We start from the raw sequence: 24044 nt of genomic DNA on the forward strand, positions 1-24044 counted from the left end.
TCTGAAAAAATATACCAAATATCAGCCTTGGATCATCGTTCAATGATTATATTTACGCTAACAACTCAGAGGTCAGATGCTTACACAAGAAACCACAAGATCACTCAGGTGATGCCCCAATGCTGTTTCACTGACAGTCCCAAATCCAGCCCCACAGGCACATACTGACGATGAGAAGCAGTCTCCAGACTCCAGAAGCTTCCTGGGGAGAGATGGACTCAGCCTGCTGTGAGGAGAGCAGCACCATAACACTGCTAGCACAACCTGCTAGCCAGCAGAGTTTCTCAGTGTGCACTTGGGCACGCAGAGAGGATGCGACTGTCACACAAGCTCTGGAAAACCATTCGTCCCACTGCTGCAACCCAGAACAAAACGGAAAGGTTTATCAGCCTCTCCCGAATGGGAGCTGACAACTACAGCTGGATACTTGGCACTGCTCTCTGGTGCTATTAAAATCAGCAAAAGCTGGCTCCCAGCATCATCAGGACTGGGCTCAGGGGCTCAACCTTTTAAAAGGTGCATCAGGCCTCTCACTCAGTTTTCCTTTTCTTTCCAACAGTTTCATGTCACTGTCTTTCCCTCTCTTATAAGCAAACCAAGAAACTTTCAAGCTAGAAAGCACATTTTTTGCCATTCAGCCAAGCCTGGGTGAATCCCCCATGTCCTTCCAGATGCACACAGGTTACCAGAACCCAGTGTAATCTGATGTCTCACTTCACGCTGCGCTGACGGCAGCAGAGCCCTCCGCAAGCCCCAGCTGCAATCCACCAGCTTTGGTGTGGCTAACACTTGCCACCCGTGTGCAGGCTGGCACCAACAGGGTGAGCTCCGTCTCTCCCTCTCCATCACAGCTCTGTCCCGAAGCAGCTGCTCCCCCGGGGGAGCTGGCATGGCACGGCACAGCACAGCACAGCTGCGGTGCGACAGCCACACCACGGCACACAAAGCACGCACCCAGCACCACAAACCACTCCCGGCGTCGCTCCCTGGCAGGTCTCACTTCCAGAGCATTCTTAACACAGTGCTAACATCTCCTTGGCCCACCCCAGGAAAAGTGTTGGGTGGTTATGCGGACCAAACACAGGGAACACACTGCTTTAAGAAACAAAACCTGCTGCAGCTTCCCGCTCCTTTGCTCAGAATTATTTGGGATAATTTACTTCATCAGAAAGAAGATTTTTTACAGTATGGTTTTGCCTAGATAATGATAAATAGTAGAAGCTAAAAACATGAAGAAATTTAGAGCTAAATCCATTTGACAGTGGCATGGAGAGCTGGGAGGGTTTTTTAAGCATCCATATAGAATTCTTCTTATGACAAGGACGGACTTCTGCAGAGAACAGAGATTTGGCATCTGTCTTTTCCCAGAGACTGGTCTACAAAATCCTATCTTAAGGGACCGTGAAGCTGCTGCCAGGCACAGTTAAAGGAAAAAGAAGGGAGGTGAAAGAAAAGGAGAAAGACCAACCTCCTTTTACTTTTTCAGCCCCTCCACGACTTTCTGGCAGCAGCGAGGGCGCTGCAGCAGAGCCAGGCAGGCTCCCCCCACCTCGCTCTCCCCCTGCCCCCTGAACCACACGGCACGGAATATGCCCCAACAACCACCTCACACTGCCACAGTGCGTTCATCCTAAGGCAAAAACCCATCAAACTTAATACTCTGCTAATTACTGTGGCAGTTTAATAGCTACTCCACCATCAGAGAACTTCGTACTAACAGCATTTCTATAAAATTAAAGGATATTGTAGCTCATTAGCCAAGGGTGTTTCTGCAGCACAGTTATACTTAGCGGAAACAAAGGTCAGTGTTCTACCCAACCCTTTTTTAATCAGTCTTTAAGAAAATGTTTTGCAATTGTACCTTTAGAAATCCCTAACGATGAGGCAGATTTTATGAAGGCTGTGACTTGGCTAATTTATACAACAGCTAGAGAACTTCAAAAGTTAACCCAAGCTAGTGACGTTATTTAGTTCAGTGAAGCGGCTCATTTTAATTGGATTAAATTTTTTAAAATTTCATATTGAAACCTCAATTTATCATTTCCTAATATTTGCCCAAACACTGCATCAGTGTCATTTGCATACCCCTTCCCGCAAGACAATCTCAGATCCACAGAAAAGACGGAAACCGGCGGAAGAGACCAAAACCCTCTGGCTGGTCCTCGCCGGCTCCTGCCACGAAAGGGTAGGAGGCTCGCCGGAGAGAGGCTTTCCCAGAGGTACAAATCCCGGCAACAGAGCTAATTGCATTAAGCAGAGGGGCCGGTTCGCGAATACACTCGTGGCACGGAAAAAGTGTAAACAGCAGCATTATCCCAAGCACCTCGCGGCGAGCCCCTGGGAAAGGGCCGGCCGGGTGCGCAGCAGGCTCGGGCTCCGCGGAGCTGGGGCTGGCCGGGAGGCGCGCAAGGCGTTCTGTGTGAGGGCTCTGGGAGCTCCTGAGCCGCGCAGCCAGGGGTACTGACTGCCTTTTTTCTCTTTTCAGCCACGGGCCGTGAGGAGTGGATTTTGCAAGGGACGCTCTCACCTCACCGCCCGCGAAGCCGGCGATGTCCTCGGGCGGCCGCTCGGACACGGGGCGGCCCGGCGGCTCCCGGCGCTGCTCCGGGACGGGGCACAAGCCCCCGCTCCCGGACCCAGCCCCGCGCCGCGGCGCCGAGGCCGCCGGACAGCCGCCCCTCCTCCGGAGAGGCAGGGAGAGAGGCACCGGGGGGGCTCCGGGGCCGGCTGGCGGCTGGGTCGTCGCGGCAAACTTCGGCCGAGGTTCGCTGGAGGGCGGCAGGGTGCTCCGCTGCGGCAGGGTGGTCCTCTCGGCTTCGTGGGGATGTTGTTGTTTTCTGGGGGTTTGGTTTTTTTGTTGGTTTTTTTTTGGGGGGGGGGGGGGGGAAGGGTGTCTTTCTTTCTTTTCCTGACGGGTGGGATGGAATGGTGCCTGCCGTTTGCAGCCCGCTCAACTATCAACAGATGCCCCCCCGAGCCAGCCCAGTGCCCGCGGACGGCGATGCCACGGGGCAAGGCTCGGGCTGCGCGCCCCGCACTCCGCTGGCAGAACCAAGGCCAGCCCTCGTCCCGTCCCGTCCCGTCCCCTCCCGCGGGGCTGCCGCCGCCCTCTCCCCTCTGCCCCGGCACTCACCGGCTGCCCGGAGGCGCAGGCCACGAAGCTGACGGTGAGCGCCAGCCACACGCCCCGCATTATTCCCGCGGAGCCGGCGCGGCGGCCGCCGGGGGCCGGTCACAAAGGAGAAAGCGGGGGCCGGCGGCGCTCGGCAGCGCCCGAGGGGCGCGGGGCAGGGCCGGTGGCGCCCCGGGTCCGGCCCGCCGCGCTCCTGCCGCGGGGCTGCGCGCTGCGCTCGGCGCTGCCCGGCGGGCCCGGTGCTCGCGGCGCTGGGGCGCGCGGGCTGCAGGCTGCGCGCTGCCGGCTCCGCCGCCCTCCCTCCGCCCCGAGTGCGCGGCGGCGGCGCCGCGGCTCCCAGTTAAACCCCGCAGAAATTCCTGCAGGATTACAACACAGATTGGCAGCTCCCCCAGCCAGTGGAAAGAAGCAGCGCGCAGCCACCGCCGGCGCTCGCCCCTCGCAAATTCAAGCAACTTTCCCCCCCTCCCTCCTCCTCTTCCTCCGCCCTCGTCTCCCCTCTCTCGTCCTCCCCCCCAGTGGAAAACATGAGCAGCGCCGCGGACCGACTGGACCGGCTGAGAGAAGGCTGGCCCCGTATAAAACCGGGGACTCCGGTGGAAAGGCTCCCCCTTGGCAAGAGAAATCCGGCCGCGTGTTGTTAGCGCTGTGCTGCCGGGGCTCGCTCCGCTGCTCCGGCCACCCTCCCCGCTTAGCCTCGGTGGCAGCTTCTGCTGTCAGAAAAACAGCAAAATGGAGGGGTCAGAAATCACGGGAAGCGGGGTTATTCGGAACATGCCAGCTCATTGTGAATCCTCGCAGCTTTTGCCTAAGGATTCATTTTTTTAGAGTTTTTGCCCTGAACAAGAAGACTACAAACTTTTAAGGGTGAGGGGCGGTAAAGTAAGAGGGCTGCGATTTGTAGCTAGTTACGTGGATCCAGAAGCTATATCTTCAAAATAAATATTGGAGGAATTGACAGCACCAAGAATGTGTGCTTCAGAAGCCAAAACAAGAAGTCTTGCTACAACTAGTCCATGGTATTTCTCAACTGGGGAAAATGGTGCTTTTGCATAGCTTAGGAGCCTCAGCCCGATCCACTTACATATGCCACGATGTTTCCACCACTGAACGTGTACACACATGATATCAGTCATTGGACATGGGAAAGGAGCAATAAGCAGGAAAGCAAAAAATCTCAGTCTCACTTGCAAACTACAACTGGTGATTTAAGTCAGAAGGTAGCAAACACCATTTTATAGCCTGAATCAAATGGTCACAAGGACCATAATGGTCTCTTTGTGTTTGAGCAAAATCTATGTCTCTCAGAGGATCCAGGTCCCAGAGAGGGCAAGAAAAGCCCGGGGAGAAACCCTGGGGAGATGTTTTTCCCCGACAGATGTTTTTCCAAGCCCTTCACTTTGCTTACCCTGTGCTCTGTGAAGGACTTTGGCCAACGGGTTGTGCTGAGATCCCAACCACCTCTTGTTCCCAATCTGGTTGCCATCCTATCCAAATAGATGTGCCACGTAAGAAAATAAAATAATCTGGCACAAGCGGTCTCTCACCCCACTCATCACTTTCCCAGCCTCTCCCAGACAAACACATCCCTGGCGATCCCTGCACAGTGTGGGCGCAGTGGCTGGGGCTGTGCTGGGACAAGGCAGGACCCTTCTCCTCAGAGAGGGGGTGGCCGTGCCTGGATTGCCTTACTGTGTGCAGCCCACTCCCAGAAACGTGATATCTCCAGCAGTTACCACACTTGCTATTTCTAGATCCACCTTCTGGACATGCCATGTCATTGATTTTTAGGCTGCATTCCCTGCTGCAATCATACCAGATTTTCAGTGGTCTGCTCCGTGTTGGTGTCACACACACAGATTGTTTAATATATTCCTTATATTAAACAGATTGTTTAATATAATCTTTCTCATTCAAAGTATGTTGCAGATACTTAAAACCTAATTCTGTGTATCCTCTTCCTTTGTAGGCAGCCAGATTTCAATTCAACTAAGCAACAATTTCAGCACTGTTTGATGTGGGTGAGTGAAGTACAGTGAAGAAAAGGGAGTAAAACTCTGTTTGGGCAAAATCTGTAGGACCTCACATAGGCATGGGTTCTTACAGGCAGCCCAGTCTGCAGGGAAGGGAGAGATGAAGAGGTTGCTACTTGCCCCCAGTCAAGGGGAAACAGAAAAAGCATTCCTTAACAGAACACCACATTAGAAACAAAAAACATGAAAGAGCAAATGTGAAGACAAAGGCGCTGCTTACAGGAAGCATCCTAAGGGTCATCAGACACCAAAGGGCAGGTGATTTACTATGTTAGGGTATTTTTTTTAGCATTCTTGAACATTTTTTTAGTGTTCTTTAACAGGCATGTCTTTTAACTTACAAACCAAGCTCAGCTTTACTTCCATGTTACAATGCATGATTATCAGGGTTTTACATACTTGGCAGAATCTAAATATCATCTGCAACAAGCAAAGAGAAGGCCTTTCTCAGGCAAAGATGATGGGAACAAATGGGCTCCTCATGGACCACCAGTGTACTTATGGGCAGTGCCCTTGAAGGATCTGGGGCTAAGACCTGCAAAACCTCAAAATCCTTAAGCCTCTGGGGGGATGATGTCTGATGCCAAACATGAAGATAGACATAACACATTCATGCTAGAAGGAGCAGAACTAAAGACCAGAAGCCAGACAGATTATTTGAAAAGATAGAAGTGAGCATGAGAATTAAAAAATAGAAAACAATTAACCCTTGTAGTTCACAGAAATAACTAAATACTGTCCTGTATCCCGCTTACTCCCTGCCCACTCTCCTGAGTCTTCCGTCTGAGAAGAGCATTAAGAGCATTTCCACAAGTGGCCCCATGGAGAAGCAGCTGCATTTCTACACAGGCTGTCAGGAAGTGTTCACTGTGTTGCCTTTGTGTCACCCTGGGTCCCCCCAGCGCTGCAGGGCACAGGCCACCCTGTCACCACACCAACATTGAGTCAAACCAGGAAGGAATGGGATTCAGGTGAGATTAAGGGACAAACTTCACCAAAGGCCTTTTTTTTTTCCAAAATATGTTATATGTTGGAAGGATGCAAGACAACCTCAAATGTAGCGTATGCTGTGTGGATATCAACTACAGAAGACCCAAACATCCACCAAATTTGGAAATTCAGTTTTGGGTCTCTCCTAAGAGGAGAGTTACCAGAATTTTAGGGAAGAGTCATAGTTAGAAATACAGGGGAACTGTGCAAAAAGCAAGTTGGGAAATCTCAGGAACAAGTTTCCAGCCTATGGCTGCCAAGGCACCACTGAGGATAAATGTGCATCACAATTTTTTGAGTGCTTCCCAAGCATTCATTTTTTCATGGCCAATCCTGCAGGTAACTTGCGCAACCAGCAGGGCTAAGGAAAGAGTTCCTAATCATGCCATTTCTTTTTGTATTATTTCAGTAATACAAGTTGTGGTTGAGAACGCTTGACCCAAAGCACAGCCCTGGGCCTCACACTGCAGTGGGTGACAAGGTGGTGTTGACCAGACTGTTTGTTATGTAAATGACTGATTTGTTGTATTTGTTGTATTTGACTGGTTGTATTTGCGCCCAGGATGGGAAAGATTTGGCGTCACATTCAAAGATCATAAGAAGGGTCAAATTTTCTCAAATAACTTACTTAAAGAGAGACAGAACCTGTGAAAAGGAAGAATACAGCTGACAAATCAGTTTGAAGCCACACTGACAATGACCTGAAAAAACTTGGTAAGGTGTGTTGTTAGGACAGTTTAAAGAGATTTATTACCACATCCTCAAACTCCCAAATTTTATCCTTGTAATTTAAGAACAATAGAACTGCTCATCTCTTCTGTAGAAATATTTCTAAGTAATATTATTCTATGTAATATTTTTAAGTGCAGTTGTGTTCATTTCTGTAGTATAATCTGAATTCAGGGATGTGGTAGAATGGGACTGTTACTTATGGGGCCATTGAACCACAGGAGAGGTGCCAGCAATTTTTGGTAACACATCAATGAATGATTCTTTTCTGCATCAGTTCTTAACAGTGCAAATACATGAGCATGCATCCTTCCTCAACAGGCCCTTGTTCTAAAGGGTAGTTCTGAGCAGCCCCAGAATACCTTAGGACATGCTTGCTTCTCTGATCCAGAGGCCTATGCAGTTTCTGAATCATAGACATATGCAGGTTATTTAATTTTTATTGTATCTATAGTTTTAGTTTGGTTAGATATGAAGTTCAAAACATGTCTGCACAAAACCAGGCATCCCTGATAGCTGAAGCAACAGCGCAGCAGGAGCTAAGGGCATTGCTGAGCAACCAGTGCTTGTTGTGTCTGTTGTGGCACCTCTGGAGCTGCACAGCTGGGCTGTATGGGGTTTGTAGTGATAGGCTTTATATGAATGCAGCAGAAAGTCAGCATGGCATGCAACAGCTGGCAACAGAAACATGCAGCTGACAAAACTTTATTTTGTTCATTTTTCATAGACAAGTATAGCGGTAGGGAGATGTAATAAGAAAATAAAAGGCTGGCATTAAAGGCAGAACACAAGCAGCAGCCTCCTACGAGATGGTGGGTTGGGTGAAACAGTCCAGAAGTAGCCTGCAAATGGGGCTGGTTTGTGTTTGTCACTCTGCAACAAAAGGAGCGAGTGTCCATGCCAAGAGACAGAGACATGCACCTGGGCTGGGGGCTTTGCTGCAGTGAGGGGATGCAGGGGATGTGCAGGGCAGCCGGGGGTCTGGGGTCACCTGTGCTCGTTGAGAATGCTGTCAGCCAGCTTTCCAAGCGAGCTCCTTTCAGAAAGCCCCCACATCTACCTAGAGGGGAACATCTGAACCAGTCATTAGTCCAGATTCAAAGGTGGCCTTGACACCTGGCATTGAAGTCCAGCTTTGGCAGCACTCCTGGAGTAGGGCTCATTGCCTGCCATTCACCATCTCGCTGAATCTTTTAAATGTAAAATACATGCCCCAAGTGCCTTGCTGATTTAAGAATCTCTTTTCCAGTGTAGGTGCCTACCAAGAACCATAAGTAAAGTGAAGGACACAGTGCTGACAGCTGGAGCTACCAAAAATTATAAAACTTGGCCAAAACCCACTTCTGTCCTGGGTACAGAAGCTTTGTCTTTGGACATTAACTGCAGTAAGAAACTCAGTGTCACTTTGTGCTGGCCTCCTGAACAGGGTAAAAATTACCAGTTCACCATTCTGACAATTCTAGCCAAGGCTATTGAGCTTTTTTTGTTTTGTTTTGTTTTGTTTTTTTTAAATTAGGACAAAATGTATCTTTAAAATAGAAAAAGTATTTCTTTGTCTCTGTAAGTTCTATTTAGAGCTATGGCTCAGTATTTGCCAGAGACTTTTGCATACCTGAAAGTGTTTAATATGTGATGATCTCTGCAAATGAAATGCGTTGTTGATTTAGTTTATTATCCCAGAAGATTATATCATAGTTAAGGTTTGTATGCAGCATGTCAGAAGAAAAATACAGAAGGGTTGAATTGAAATAGATTTTAATACTGCAAGGTATACTGCTCAAGTTAATGAAAGTCAGACATACATTTGGCTGCTGTTGCTAACTGAATAATACAAGTAATTACAGAAGCATCTATTCAATTTCTGATGAACATGAGTAATTTCCATTATCTTAAAATGTGTAGGAGTTATGAATTAGAGGTGCAGTGATTGCCCAACACTTTTTCATTATTATATCTTGTTGTCAGTTGCTTATACATTTGCCAAAGTTTAATGCAGCAAGCTGAAATTTCCTATACTGGGTATCAACCTCCAGCTGACTTCATTTGTTCAATTTTATTTTTGTTTTGCAAGTTTTATCAAGAATGCTGCATCTGGTTCCAAGAGCAAGGTTAGGAGAAAGTATGTTATTTTGTCTATAGTAATACAAATTCCCTCCAAAATTTCCCTAAGAAGATGTTTTACCTCAATGCATGGCAGGAAAGCACAAAAATTTGGCAAAAGAAGTCAACCAAACACCAGAAATTTTCTTTTCAACACATTTGGGAAATTATTCCCAGCTTTGGACCGTGTCTAAGCATTACTGTCTTTGCAGTTTGTACATGCTCAGTAGAGACTTGTTAAATTCTGACATCTAAAAATCCCATCTAGGCCAAACATGTTCCAGCTCAGAGCCATAGAAATCTTTCTGTGCTTGGTCTCCAAATAAAAGGGCTGTAGAGTTCCCCTTGGCACTTGTGAGACAAGGTCTGCTGTGTGTGCCTGTGCAGCAAGGGGAAAGAGAGGGGAATTTGGTTTACTCATGGAAGAATAAAGAGAGGTTCAGTGGTTGTAAGAGGTGGAGACTGAAGAAGAAGAGGGAGGATGTAGGGGGGGACATGGGGAGGGAGAAGGACAGGAGTGGGGGTAGAAGGAGACATTGGCAGAGAGGGGCAAATGTCAGGACATCAGGCCCATGGTAGGTGATACCCCTGGGGACAGCAAGGGAGGAAAGCAGGACCATGCAGTGTCTGGGGTGGTGGGAGGAGAAGGGGAAGGATACAGTCCTGACCAAGACGAGATGATAACTTCCATCACTGAATAACAGTATTTTCCTCCAGACCCTGAAATCACACTGCCAGACGTAAGGCACCATCTTCCTTTGCTGTCAGCAGAGAGCAAAGTGAAGATGTCTGTCAGCCCCAACTCTCTGCATTGGCTGATCAGTATAAATAATAGGCTTTTGAGTGAGAGATAATGTTGTCAGTAATCTCATGCAGCAGCAAGATCCATGCTGTACTTTTTTGCAGAAGTTTAAAGCTATGGAGACAATGACACAGATGACTATAATTAAAGATGGTATCAAAAAGCATTAGTTGCAAGGACAACCTTAATTTTGATTTTTCTCAACTTCAAACACCTTGTTTTGTAGCTTAAATGGTTTTACGGCAAAAATTTTCTTCATATTGTTCTCAGTATATAATGCCCCACATGTCCCACTTAACTAATTTCTGTTGTCTGGCTTTGGAAATCTTTACCCATGTGAGTAATGCTTGCACACATGAAAAAAATCACCAGAATTAGCTGACACCACTTATCACCTCCTAATTTACGAGAGTAAACAGATCCTGAAGTACTTGCCCATTTAATTCACTGAACATGCTAAAGTTAGTCCAGATTTGTGTGTAATTAATGAAAGTATTTTAAAACAATATCTGCTACCTCTTGCCTGTTCCTGCTTTGTTGTTCAGATATAAATATATTTTAAATAAACATATATTCCAACAGCAAGTGAGCATCTGTCTATGTCAAGCCTTATCACAGCTATCTGGGTTTTTTGCATTTCGGTTTGTCTCTCTGTTGGTGTTGCTTTTTTTTCTCAGGATGGAACTGCATCCAGAGCCAAAAGAATGAAATAAAGATGTGTCCAGGTTGTGCATGTTTCAGCATATTTATTCCAACTTCAGGATATACATCCTGTGAGCATCAAAACAAATTAGTCTACAGTACAAGGAGAGTCTATGGTCTGGCTGTTTTCAAGAGAAAATGCAGCTGGACTTTTCGTGCTAGAGGAAAAGCTTCATTTTCCTGCAGCAAGCTTTTATTTTTTGAGTCTAATTGCAAACTCCTCAGGTGTGTAGAAAAAGCTGTTTATTAGGGGCGAAATGAAATAATAAGCAGTGTCCCTCAAAGCTTGTAGAACAGTCCCCAGGGAAGTCTGGCACCCAGGTGAGAAGAACCACCACCTCCTGCCATGGGATGGAGCAGTGTGGGGCTTCCTCTGGCTGCAGTATCCCTCATTTCAGGGTTCTTAAATCAAAGGGTCGTTAGTACACACATTCTTAATAATGACCAGCTTTCTAAGATAGTAAAATGGCAATTATGCAGGGCTGCAAGCAAAGGACAGATTCTGAATGAGACAAAATGGTTCAAAGCATGTGATTAAATAGTGGTAGGCTTAAGGTCTTAATTCTCATCTCCTGCTATGTGAAGCAGGAGTAACTCATTTGTAGTCAGTGAAGCTACAGAGATGTAAAACAGCATTGGGGGAGAATCAGGCCATTGTTCTCTGCAAAACTCACTGATAAGATATTAATTACTAAAGAGAAAATGCCATCAAAGTATTTGAAATGCTTTGCAGAATTCAGGAGACAAACTCATTAAATGCTATGTCATACAGGGAATTAGTTCCAAATTTGTGAATGTGGAGAAGACAAATGCTGCACTACAGATAAATGAAAGATCAACTTGAAAGCCTCCTTCAGAAGACCCCTTGCTTTTGGAGCAGGAGCCAACCCCACACATTACATCCAGAGACGTGAAACAATTCCAGATAAAATACATCACCCTGAACCTTGGTCCATCTCACATACTGAATGCCAGCCAACTGCAGTTGTTTAAGGTTTGTAGAAGTTCACTGGACTGTGTTTCCTGCCCAGCCTGTCTCCCCTTCTTCCCCTCCACTCATAGGTCTCATCTTAGGTCAAGCAAATCTTGGAAGCAGAAAAATTAAACACCATGTGCAGTCTTCCTAACTGAACACCCAGTTAAGGCACAAGAAATCTCTGGGGAAAATCCCACCTCCAGGGATAGGATAAAATCTATGGTAAAATTTTCATTTATCTCTCCAAGGGCAAGATTTTATGCTTATCCTCAGAATAATCCCCAGATTGTTTTTCAGACCCTAATTGCTGAGATAGGATGACCAAGGATTTGAAAATCCTGATGTCTTTTTGAACAAAAGCCCAGAGCAGTTAACCCTCGATTAAATCCACCATGCAGGAGATGGAGCATATTAGTGTACAAGAAGGAGCAGCAGAGGAGTTATGAAATGACCATGTCACAGGGCACAGTGCTGTGAGCCTCAGCCACCACACGTGCTGTGTCCTGCTGGCAGACCCTGGGTGCTGAGGTTCTCGGTCCAACAACATGGTTGTCTTGAAGGCACATTTTTCCCCCAGTCTGTTTGCTCCAGGCATGGGCAAAAGCCCTGTGGCAAGATGCTGGGAGTGAGGCTTCTCAGGGCTGAGTTCCACATCCAGGTGTGTGATGCAGCAGGTGAAGCAGGACAAGATGCACTTGTCACATGAGACAGGGGCAAGGTGAAGATGCCATGGTAATATGTCCCGAATATATGACCTGTGTGCAACAATGCCCTGGGATCTGATGGGGTGATTACATTCTTGTCATGAGATCTGTGTGGAGGACAGAGCCCTTTGAACGTCCCCTATATCCAGCTCTTTCTTGTCACTATTGTTCAAACCCAGCCACTCAAAGCAGAAGGTTCACACTCTGCCATTGGCGTCATTATGTACTGATCACACTCTGGGACTGGTGGCAGGAGCTCAAAAGGATTATTCACAGTCCCTCGAGCTGCCAAAGAGGCTGTCCACTGCAGGAGTGGTTCTCTGGCTCACAGGAAGATGTGTCTGCCAGGACAGCAAAGTCCTCAGCTGAGGGACATGTCTGCCAGGACAGCAGTGTCCTCAGCTGCAGGACTTGCCTTGTCATTGCCATCCAGTCCTGGGCACCTGCAGTTCAAATTTCTGGGTGACAAGAGGCATAACAGGTGTATAGCCATTGTCAAAGTGGTCATGAGAACACAGTTTCGCTCCTCAAAAGACAGATAGATAACTTGTGCATCAGCCAGAGGCTGCTCCGATGATGTCTCTCAGTGAATGGTGCCGCTGCCTCACTGACATAATTTCCATCTTGAGTGGCACAGTGGGACTGTCACCTTTCCCTTGCACCCTGGGATGGATGCTCTCCCACTACCAGATAGTTCAGACCAATCTTTGGGTTTCCATGGTTTGGAGCAGTGCATCTGTCAGTCCTGTGGTGTAATTCCAGGCAATAGTGCAGGTGCTCAGGGAGATCCAGTCTGACCCAGTGGGTGTAACACAGAGGCTCACAGGCAGAGTCCCTGGAGGTGCAAATTCTTAGACACAATGCAGAGACTGACCTGAAGAGCGTCCAGCTGCACAGTTTGAAGAGGGTAGAGGTTTTGGTTGTCCTGTTGCAATGGTAGTGGTGGCTGTGAGCACCCTGGTGCCAGACAGTGTTGCCTACTGAGGCAGCCTATGGCCAGGCTGGCTGACTGCAGGTGTTTGAGAGTGTGGTGGGAAAGGAAATGAGTGCCACTGGTACAGCACGAGGTCCTTCAATGAAGGTAGCCACTGTCTAGGTGGAGCATGGCTGACTGGTCCCTATTGTCTGTGATTTCCTGAGGCAGCAAAACCACGTGGGCCTGGTCAGGGTAGAACCCAGAGAAGGTGTGAGCCAGAGAAACCACCTAGTGCTTCTGGGAAGGACCAGAAGTTGACATTTATCAAAGGTCAGGAAAAGGCTTAGATGCAGCCACAATGGGCTTAATTTAAGAAGTGGATGAATTGCAGGCACTGCCTGGAGCAGCCAATCATCACACTAACATGCAGCTAGCAGGAGAGTGTCCTTATCCAACAACAGGTCACAGATCGAGGACACATAGGAGAAAGAGTGTCTTTTTTTGGGAGTGATATATTTTCAATCCAAATCTACATGGAACCTATTTTAATAGAAAATTTATACTAAATTGAGGAAAATTTTAGCGATACCCTTTTTCATTCTCGCAAATGTATCTTTTCAGAATGGGCCAAAAAGTAGATTAATAGTGTGGAATAAAAAAGAATTAAAACAGCAAACATCAAAGTCATGGTTGTGCTGCTGCAGTGTCTCATCACTGGGTATCAGCTTGTTGGAGCTGTGTCCGTTCCAGTGTTTTGTTAAAACACTGCATTGGGAACAGTAATTAAACAGATTCTGATGATGGTTTTCAACACATGCCAGCTGGCTCCCAGCCAGTGTCAAAGCAGAAATATTGTGGAAACTCATGGTCAATGATGACTTTGATCTTGGAAGGGCTTTGTAGTGGTGGAAGGAAATGGGAGGATAGGAGGGAGGGAGAAGGATGCAAGCAGTAGGGAGAAAAAAGACTAATGTGCATTGGAGTGGGAATTATCACCTTGACAAAGGCTGTGGGTGCTTTCTTCTTTCCCCTCTTTCTTTACATGGGGTAGTAGGCACAGTCATAAACTTTATGGTAAAGATTCATGTTTGTGAATGGCAACCCATATGAGCAACAGAAGTCCCTTGAATATTCCCACATGTGTCCTTGGAATTGCTCTGTGAGTGCATTCCTCTGCACACTGGCTTGCAGTGGCAGGCTCTGCCTGCATGTTGATTTGCAGTGGACACTGCATAGTGTTGGAATCCTTCAGGACAGGATCCAGAACAAAGATGAAGAAGAGCTCTTCTGCAGCCAAGAAAATCATAAACTCACATGCTATTCAAATTATCTGCTTAGACATTGCCTGAAATGCTGCAACAGCTACAGCTCTTTAGGCACAAGAAGGATCCTTGCTTCTGTCCCACAAGGTTCACTTTACAAGGTTTAGATGTTTCATGAATGAAGAACAAGGATAATGGACAGCCACATCCGGGATGAACGAGCACATAGGGATGTTCCTATTTCAGCCAACCAGTTAGTTGAAATTTGGTATGACTTTCCCATGTTAACAGCAATAGGCATGAAGAAGGAGAATAATTTTGTCCTTTCAAAGCCTTAGAGACTTACTTACAAAGGTAGAGGATGTTGCTGATTTTCAGGTGTAATGCCAGCGGTGACTTGGTCAGAAATGAGCCCATGTTCCCAGCCTGTGCTGGAGGGCTCTGAATACTGGTGTGGTCTCTCTAAAGTAAACCTCACTTCTGAGATCACAGATGCTTTCACTCTATTTTTCTTAGGAAATTCTTTACAGAAGTAGGATTTGCTTGACAGGAACTTACAGAACTATTTACAGAAGTAGGATTTGCTTGTCCTTCTGTTGGACCCCAGGAAAGCTGAAAAAACTTGCAAATATCTTCACATTGAAGAAAAATAATATCTATTTGCCTTCCAAATTCTTCACTAATATTAGATGGTGACACTTATTATTTTTCTTTCTTTCCTGTTTTCTGTAGTGAACATTTTAAATTCATTAAATCCTAACTCAGAAAGAACATGTTTAGCAGCTGCAGGGTTTTGGTGCAACTCCTAAGAATTTCAAAGAATAAAAGTCCTTAATGAGTCCTCCTGTGCTTTTGCACACACAAAAGATGCTGTCAGTGAGAATAACCTTTATTTTAGTTCAAGGGCTCTAGCAGATAACTGAGTTAAGTAACTAACCTTGCATCAGCTGAGCTCTTAAAGACGTCAGTAATCATTTCACTCCTCACCTGCTTTAATTGCAAGGTGAGACAACTAAGCATGAAATCTGGTGGGAGCATTTTAAACTAAAGCATTTCCTCCAGAACTGAATTACAGTAGTTCAGTTTTGTATCTGAGTCATAAGAAAACAATAAGCTGGAAAAGATAACCCTATTGTTTACGGGATAGTGTCTGGCCCCACTGCGAGGAGACCTTGAACTGAAATGAAAGTACAAGCAATCTGAGAATCATTCTTGCCTTTTATATCAACCAGGTCCTCTGTGCAGACATATTTAATCGACTTACAAATTACTAATAGCAAAGGAATTTATATAAACCAGTTATAAAACAATTTAAGGGTGCAAAATGTATCTCATCCTCTTAACGAAAAACCTATTAATTAATGTATTTTTTGTGTTAATACAATACATATTGCAAACTTCTTCATGTAGTATATCTTGAACTCTGACTGCAAAAACAACCATGGCATTGAATGTCCCAATAATATGCAGAAGTACAAATGCCATTCCCAGAAAAAATATTCTGGTAATTACATCCACTGTGGATTCTTAGGTAAGATATTTTTCTGTGTGCTTCTCCAATGTGTCTCACATAACTTGAGCATCTTTGCTTTCTGAATTTGTTTGTATGCTGAGGCAGGCTTGCTTGGATGTGAAAAAGGAGGGCAGCAGGAACTCAGACGTGCTTCCTCAACAAATGGAGCATGTACCCACTTGGTCTTCCTGTTGGCTTGCAGGAAAGAGACCTGTAATCCTAGCAGAGCCAACTAAAAGGCTCAGCCTCTGGGTAATTATCTCAGTGCTATGACAAAATCTTTGTTTAAAAAACTGGGAATAAAGAACAACTCCAGCTGCCACAGTGGTAAGGACTGAAGGAGGTCAGCAGGCACTGCTGGAGAAGCAGCCTCTTCCTGCAGGGCTCCCAGCTCCTCTCACTGCTAGGCCAGCAGCCATGGGTGCTGCCAGGCCCCTGGCATAGGACAAAATCCCTGAAATTTGCCCACCCTGCAAGGAGCCAGGAGCCAGGCCTGCAGCACAAGCAAAGGAGTAATTCTTTTCAGAGGCTGCATGGGTGCCTCTGTCAGTCCCTGGATGCTGCTCCCAGCACTGGGAGGAGCCGCAGAGCTCCAGAGCACTGCAGCTGGAGTATTTGCCACCTGCATTTTTAATTGGATTTTTCTCAGGTGAGTAGACATTTATCCATCCATGGCTGATTTTCTACAGCAGGATGTGGTTTTGCTAAGTGAAGGTAGTAAAGCAGAGAGTCTTGGTTGGAAGCAAGACCTTGTTTCGTGCAAGTGCAAAAGGGAAACAAGGCCAAGGTACTAAACTTCTCCAGCAGTGCCAGTGAAGCCACTCTCACATTGGCCAGCCCTGGGGATGCGTGGCAGAAGGGGCTGGTGCCTGGGGAGTACAGGCACAGTTGTGCTGTCCACGGGCACCTGAGGCCATGTGTCACTGTGGGAAGGTGTCCATGGCACGGGCGGGGAGTGACAGCCACATGTGGCTTTAAATTGTCTTCTTGCACGACCTCAGCACCAGGCCTGAACTCTGACCTCAGGCCTCTGCTCTGCCAGGAGCACCTTCCATGAGGCTGAACGTTCAGGTAGCTCAGCTGCAGGTGGAAGGAGAAGGATGGGGAACACTCCTCCACTGCCCAGGAAAGAACAGTGCACTGAAGGCTGAGAGGCTGTCACGTACAGAAGCAATGTGCCTACAGCTTTGTGTTTTATTGGAAGTCACTGTATGAACGACTAGGAAGTCACATCTCAGTGGAGAGGCAGACAAAGCCCAGTAAGAGTAGCATTTCTTGATGAGCCTTCCTTCCTTAATTAATTATTATTTTCAAAAATACTTGATGAAACTAGAATCACCGTTTGCCTTGGTAAACCAGGTTGCTGCTACTCTTATTCTCCTGGACTGCCGCTCTGTCCATGAGAGAGGTGAAAGGGGATTCCTAAGAGATCTTTAGTCATAGTTTAAACAGACCTTGCTTTTTTGGTGGAGTGCGATGGCTCACAAAAAGTTACTCCTCCCTTAATGAGCCCCTGGGGATCCAGTTGTGTATTTTTTTAAGATCTGTGATGCACATATGTATCTATATGGCATCCTCCCAAATGCTTTCAAAGATAAAATGTGAGATGAACATCTGGTTTGCACTATTACCATCCTTATTAAACACTAATTTCTTCTGCAGAAAAGCACCATCTGCCACAGCTCAAGCCCTTGTTTTCTAACATGGATTTTTCTTCAGAAGTACACAATGAAATAAATCTTCACCAGTTATAGTCCCCAGAAATTTCCTGAGATGAAAAAGCACAGTGACAGTAGTAGACTCCAAGAGCTGATTTGTTTCAAAAGTCCTACATTCTTATTTAACTTGGTAAGAAGGTGTGTTATCAAGCATACTAGTTCCACTTCACATTATGAAGAGTACACTTAAATGTTTTGATAAATCCCTTGCTGAAGGATTTGATACTTTTTCAGCAGCTTAGAGCACTGTGGCTTCAAGCCTTAATATTCAAGGTGCAGTTTTAGCAAAATCTCTCTTGTTTCTCACAAAATTTCTGGAAAAGAGAGCTTGTTATAGATACTAGAAAGTTAATGTTCATGCCAGTTCAGTTTGTCTTTATGGCCCCTGTTCTTCTGCCTAGCAGTACCAAAAAACCAGGAGAGGAAAACACCTCTGAGCCATCCATCATCTGCTGCCTCGTTCAGAGGCAACAGGATTCCCTGCATTTCCTGTGGTTCTGAGTCTCTCAAGTCTTTCACATGACATTGGAAGATTCACCTCACTCTGCTCAGGAGCTTGAGTGCCTAAAAGGATTATAGTCTCCTGGGCTCTTAGGCCCTTATTCTTGCCCATTACTAAAGCAAATCTAAATAAATGCTATTAAGAGGCTAAATTCAATTTGCTGTCTCCTGGTGTTCTGGTCTCTCACCCATGAGAAGTTATGTGCAAAAATCACTGTGCCCATGAAGCACCACAGACCCAGCACCCTCACAGGGCTTTGTGAAGTGCTGAGCGGGCAGCAGTGGGGCATGGCTCCATCTTCTGCAGGCAGGCCTGCCTCGAGAAGATGAGGCTGAATGAGCACATTTAGCTTGATTTCAACCCTGCTGGCAGCTGAAGAGATTTGCACAGAAAGAGCTACTGCCAGGATCAATGTTGGATTTTGATAGGAAAGGAAGAAGACCAGGGTGGACTCAGTCCCTTCACCTGTAGATGGCTGAGGATCTGACTTGATGATGACAGGAAAGCCCCTGTAGGGAGTTTTTCTCCAAACATGATAACTGTGGGTCTTATCTCTCTGAAGAGACCCCAAACCTGCTGAATGGCTGGTGTCAATGGCAGGCTAGAGTGTGGCTGAACTCCACAAATGCCTCACAAGGATGCTTTTCCTCATGTCAACATCCAAGAGCAGCCTCCTGCACCCCCAGCTCTCTGTGCTTGCAAAACTTGTGTTTGTGAGTTCTTGCTGCACTTTGATGCCTCTGTAATTCGCAGGTGTTTGCATGGTCCATGGTGCAGCACAGCATGAGCACAGCCATGGAGACTGGGCCTCCTGCTCTGCTCTGCAGCCTGCCCTGCTGAGCTGCCTGCCCTGCTTGCCCTGCCTGCCCTCCTCTCCCAGGAGCACTGGGGTTAATGGTCACAGCAGCAACAAAAAGGAATTAAGAAAACTAACCTCATCATGATACAGCTTCATGGTGAAATTGTTAAAGTTTACATATTACATAAGCCCCATTTTTCTAGTCTCGACCTGCTCTTTGAAGATTATTAGAAAGCTGTACTAAGTAGTGACAATGCAAGAGATGAGGGGTGTGCCTTTTTAATAAAAATCTGAAATTGATCTGAAATTTGCTGCTGATAAAAGTGCTTCAAGAAAAACCCTTGGGAAGTATGAACAGTGTAGGGATTTTCACCAGTTATAACCTGTTGGGTGGAGGTTCACATCTGTATCAGCTTGACAGTAAATTAAAAAAAAAAAAAAAAAAGTGAGGGATTAACAGGTAGAAGCTGATTATAAGGAGTGGGTGAGCATCACGTGGAGTCAGAAATGCCTGCTCACACCATGGTGAACATGAGGGAGGCACAAGTGCTGGCATGCTGACTTAAGGGAAACTTTTCCTGCAGATCTGTATCTGATCCAAAATCTGTACACCTGAAGGGGGGGAAATGTTCAGCCTCCCATGAAAATTGACACCAGCAAGAAGGGTTCAAGGGAGACCCAGGCATGGCCACAGCTATTTCAGGGAAGAATGACCTTTTCTTAGTGGTTTATGGATTTCAGTGTTAATCCAGCTCAAATAGTCCTCACTTGCCCTCTGGTGCCAGAACCAGACCCTGAAGTAAGGTTCAAGAGAGCAGCTGAACCTCTGCACCTCTCCTGTTGGACACTCCTCTGCCTGTGGCGCTGCCCCTCAGCCACCACACTGGTGCAAAGCAATTTCAGAAGCTCTGTAATTATCTCAGCAGGAAATGGGGCCAAAATCACAGTGGGTTCAGTGCATTGCTATCTTCTTGAGCTGTGCCTATTGCATAAAAGTCCTCCTGTTGTTCCTCCAGTGATGCATCTTTGCCAAACAGCCGGGGGGTCTCAGTATATCTGCTACTAAAACTGAAACACAGACAAGTGGTGAAATTTGCTCCAGAATCACAGGAAATCCTGTTCTTGAGGGTGGCACTGGCAGAGCAGCCCAGGGCTGGCAGGCTTCTGCTCTGCCCATCACCCAGCTGGGCTCTGTGGAGGAAGGGGGGGGTCAGAGGTGGAGGTCACCTCTGTGTTGCCCTCCAGGTCAAGGATCAATCCTGTTGCATTACTTAAAAAACAGAAGAGACCTCAGCAATGTCACCAAAATTCCTCTTGACCATTAAACAAAATAAAAGAGCCATCCAGACCCACTGGATTTGCTGTGCCTGAGAATTACCTATGCAACATTGCTGTATAGTTGCTACCAGCTGATGGATATCCACTGCAGTTTTACATACCCCAAGTGTGAAAAATCCAATACAAACTCAAATTCTTCAGGATTTACTTCACAGCAATTTTCATTTTAAATGGCTCATGTACACAGGCAGACTTTGAATGAGAAGCAAATGTCCAGATCCAATACCTATTGTCAAGCATATGCATAGGATGATGAGATGCAACGAGCTCAACATGTGCTCTGAGCTGTTTGTGTGAGCCACTTCCATGCACTGAGCTGAGAGTTCACAGGAACTTGCTGCACTGAATGATTCCAGCAGGGTACGAGGAGTTTCATCCCGTGCCTGAGGGAGGTTTGATGACTCTGTACTGCATGCTGCAATCCTCAATCAAAACATTTCACTGTGTTCAGTTCCCCGAATGGGAACATCTGGCAATTTACACCAGAACGTCTTGTAGCATTTAATGCCCGAGTATCTCTTTCCTACAACCTATTTTCATTTTACTGAGCAGAGTCCCAATTTCCTGCATTTTTAAACAGTCTTGCTAACATAATCAAATTACCCTGATTCCTCAGCAACGATTTCTAAAAGTCATAAAAGCACTGTTCTGGCTTTGCAGTGAATCCCTATTACATGTAGAAGATTTTGTAAACACTTTAAATAGAATGCTTTTAATTCAATCAGACGAGTAAACAGTGTTTGGTTTTGACTATTCAATGTATTTGAGCCACAAGCATTTTTTCAAGTGAGTGGCTATGGGAGTTTGTAATGCAACACAAAGCAAACACTGAGAATATAAAATCACACTTGTTCAACCAGGATTAGAGAGTTTATTCTAGCAGAGTTTCCAAGGATTTCAAAGAGAAAATAGCAATTTTTTTTTTTGCTTAGAGAGGTGGAAACTATGTGATGCCTGGTCAGTGATTGTACTTGGTGGAATCCCAGCGACATCGTGCAGAGGTTCTTGCTGGGTAGCAGGGCAGGGATGCCATTCAGTTTTTACAGTCTCCCAGCCCTTTGCATCTCTCTCCAGTTCTGCCTTTGCTCAGCAATTGTTTTCATTGTATTTCGTTTACATGAACTGGAAGCCAGAAAAGAACTGAAAGCCTATTTCTGGCATGCATGGAGCAGCTGCTGAAAATAGGAACTGCTCCACGTGTCTTCATGTGTGCTTTCTGCAGGGCCTGTGTAAGATGTGGTGGTAAGGAAGGGAGGAGTTTCCTTGGCCTGGGGTATGGCTGCAGTGCCTCAGCCCTTGCTTGAGCAGTAGCTCTTGCTCCCCTGCCCACACCACTGTTCCTCTCCCTGCATCCCTCCTCTCTCTCCATCCCTCCCTGTGCCTCCTGCAAAGGTCTCCAGGTACCTTTTGCCAGCATTTCCCAGTAAAACATCCTACACAGGGCTGGAAACATCCAGAAGCATGGAGTGGCCATCATCCCTCCTCCACTTCCAGCTGTGTTGGACTGCATGGTGTCTGGCCATCCTCTCTCCCACAGCCTTCCTCCCCAAGGCAGCAGCACATCAGGCTGATATCAGAGCTTTGTAGGAAATGACTGCAAAAACCTTGCCCCATCCAAAATATTGGGCAGCACAGAGAGGTCTCTGCAGACTCCCCTAGAAGTGTTTCCTAGGTACTGCATTCCAATTTTCCGTGATAGTAAAGTATGTTATGGGATTGTGTGAATCCTTTGTCCTGGCTGGTGGTTAGCAGGTCAGCTTGTGAGCCCCCACCCATTTCTGCAGAGGCTCTTGTTGTTTGTAAGCAGATATTGAACTGCTTGAACACATGATTTGTAGAATATGGGTTGTGCACAAACACAACCAGACAAATTTTTTAAATTTCTTTTTGTTTAGCCACTCACTCTTCAGGACTTGTTTTATGCAATTGGCAATTTAAGTGACACAGTGTCATTTCTGATCCTGGATTAGATGGCTGAAGTATTTTAAAGAGAAGAGGCTCGAACAGCAGGCAGAAAACAATGCCATTCAATGCCACTCTGCTGCAAAGACACATTTCTTCTACAGCTCATCATCAACTTCCATGGAATTTTTGTAGTCATGAACAGTGGTCCAAATACTGTCAAAATGTCAGTAAGAAAATTCCACTGTACCCAGGGTATTAAAACAATATACTAAAAATGTAGATTGCTTTTACCAACTGACCTCATGTGTCTGCATACACGCCCACATTTGTACAGTGGCTCATGTGGATGCAAAACCAGAAAAAACAATATTAACCTTGTGCAAATACCATATGTACAAAGAGTTTGTAGGCATTTACTGTAAAAATATACAATTTTGCAATCCTTCTGCAAAGTTTGAGGAAATGTTTAGTGTTACCCATTATTGTGCAGAATCTGTTAATGCTGCTTTGATTTAGTACACTGTTAGCAGTCCAAAATCCTTGTCAAAAAAGGTTAGAGAGATGAATTTTTAGTGTCAATTTCCTTAAAGTTGATGTTCAGAATCAAATAATAATTAGCCACTGCAGTGGTACCTAATTATTTCTGCTTTTGTTCAGGACACTGGAGTGCTCTAGAGAGCCAGGGTGATATGAGTGAAAATTTATGAGTCATTACAGTGAACAGAAGCTCTGATATAAGATAAAACCAGCTATTCCCTGTGGGTATTTCCAAAAAAGGGTGATAGTCATCCCAGACATTTTGGGTCTGTGCTGTGCCCCTGCTCTGTGCTGTGCCCCTCTCACTGCTCCACAGCTCTTCATGCTGAGGGCTGAGCATCTCCAGTGCCCTAGGATTTCGAGGCTTTGGAAAAGCAAAGCTTGGAAGTGCATCCTTCCTGCAAGTCCTCCCTACATCAGCAGATTCCAGAGCTAACAAAAAGTGCAGGTTAGGGCTCCTTTTCACCTCATACATGATCTAAGGCTCACTTCCATTTGACCAAAGTAGGAAGAATTGGCTTAAAATAGGGAAAGTGAATGCCTTCAGTGGAATATTTAGATTCTGAAGAGTTATCAAATCTATTTGTCACATGGGTGGGAGAATTTCCCCATACAGCTTGCAAGATGATATTGCAAAAAGACTACTTAAAAGGGTAATATTAGGCAATAGTCATATTTTTAGCAACATTTTAAGTAATTTAGCATCTGGAAATAAGGAGAGAGAATCACTCCCAAGTGATTCACACTGTAGAATCTGCTTTGTAGGCCAGAGTTTGGGATGCTTTCTGCTCTCAGTAGCTATTTCTGCAACAGGCTCCAGTGTGACACCATGAATCATTCAGCACCACTGTTCAGTGCTTTCTCAACAGCCTGTACCCCTGTCAGACCTTCCTTAGAACCCAACCACAATGGCAAAGCTTGCAAAGTGGGGTCTTCAGATATGAGACTGTCTCAACCTAGAAGATAACCGTGTCCACAAATCTAATGCTGAAGAATTCCTTAACGTTTTTCTCAGCTATATGTGTGACTTTCCTTTGAAAGTGGGGGGACATGAGAAAGTCTATGGCCCTAGAAAATGGTAATGGAGTGAGTTAAGTGGTAACATTTCTCCTGTTGAAAGACCTCTTGCACTTTTTCAGTGTCTCTTTCTTGGTTATTTTTATTTAGATAAGTGATACATAAATTAACAAAAGAATTACTAAGGATTTTGGAAACAAATTTCAAAACTTTATAACAAGCTGATATTGGCTGTTTACAAAATACTGAAGCAATGAGATTCTCATTGCATTTGGTGAGAAAGGGAGGGCTAGGGTATTTAGAGAATTTATTTTTCCCTGACCAAAACCATGCTCACAGCACATTACACTTCTTGCATCCAGGTATTG

At 45.7% G+C, this 24044-nt stretch overlaps 1 protein-coding gene across 1 annotated transcript in view; it reads right to left on the reverse strand.

Moving 5' to 3' along the window:
• SDC2 (syndecan 2) overlaps positions 1-3358 on the reverse strand; it is a 60385-nt gene extending 57027 nt beyond the window's left edge. The window contains exon 1 of the mRNA XM_059486541.1: positions 3134-3358. Within this exon, the coding sequence (XP_059342524.1) occupies positions 3134-3193 (60 nt within the window). The 5' untranslated portion in view covers positions 3194-3358. The remainder of the gene's footprint in view (positions 1-3133) is intronic.
• Positions 3359-24044: the final 20686 nt, after the last annotated feature.

Source organism: Ammospiza nelsoni, chromosome 1 (genome assembly GCF_027579445.1).
Source record: "Ammospiza nelsoni isolate bAmmNel1 chromosome 1, bAmmNel1.pri, whole genome shotgun sequence".
In the NCBI taxonomy this organism is placed as follows: domain Eukaryota; kingdom Metazoa; phylum Chordata; class Aves; order Passeriformes; family Passerellidae; genus Ammospiza; species Ammospiza nelsoni.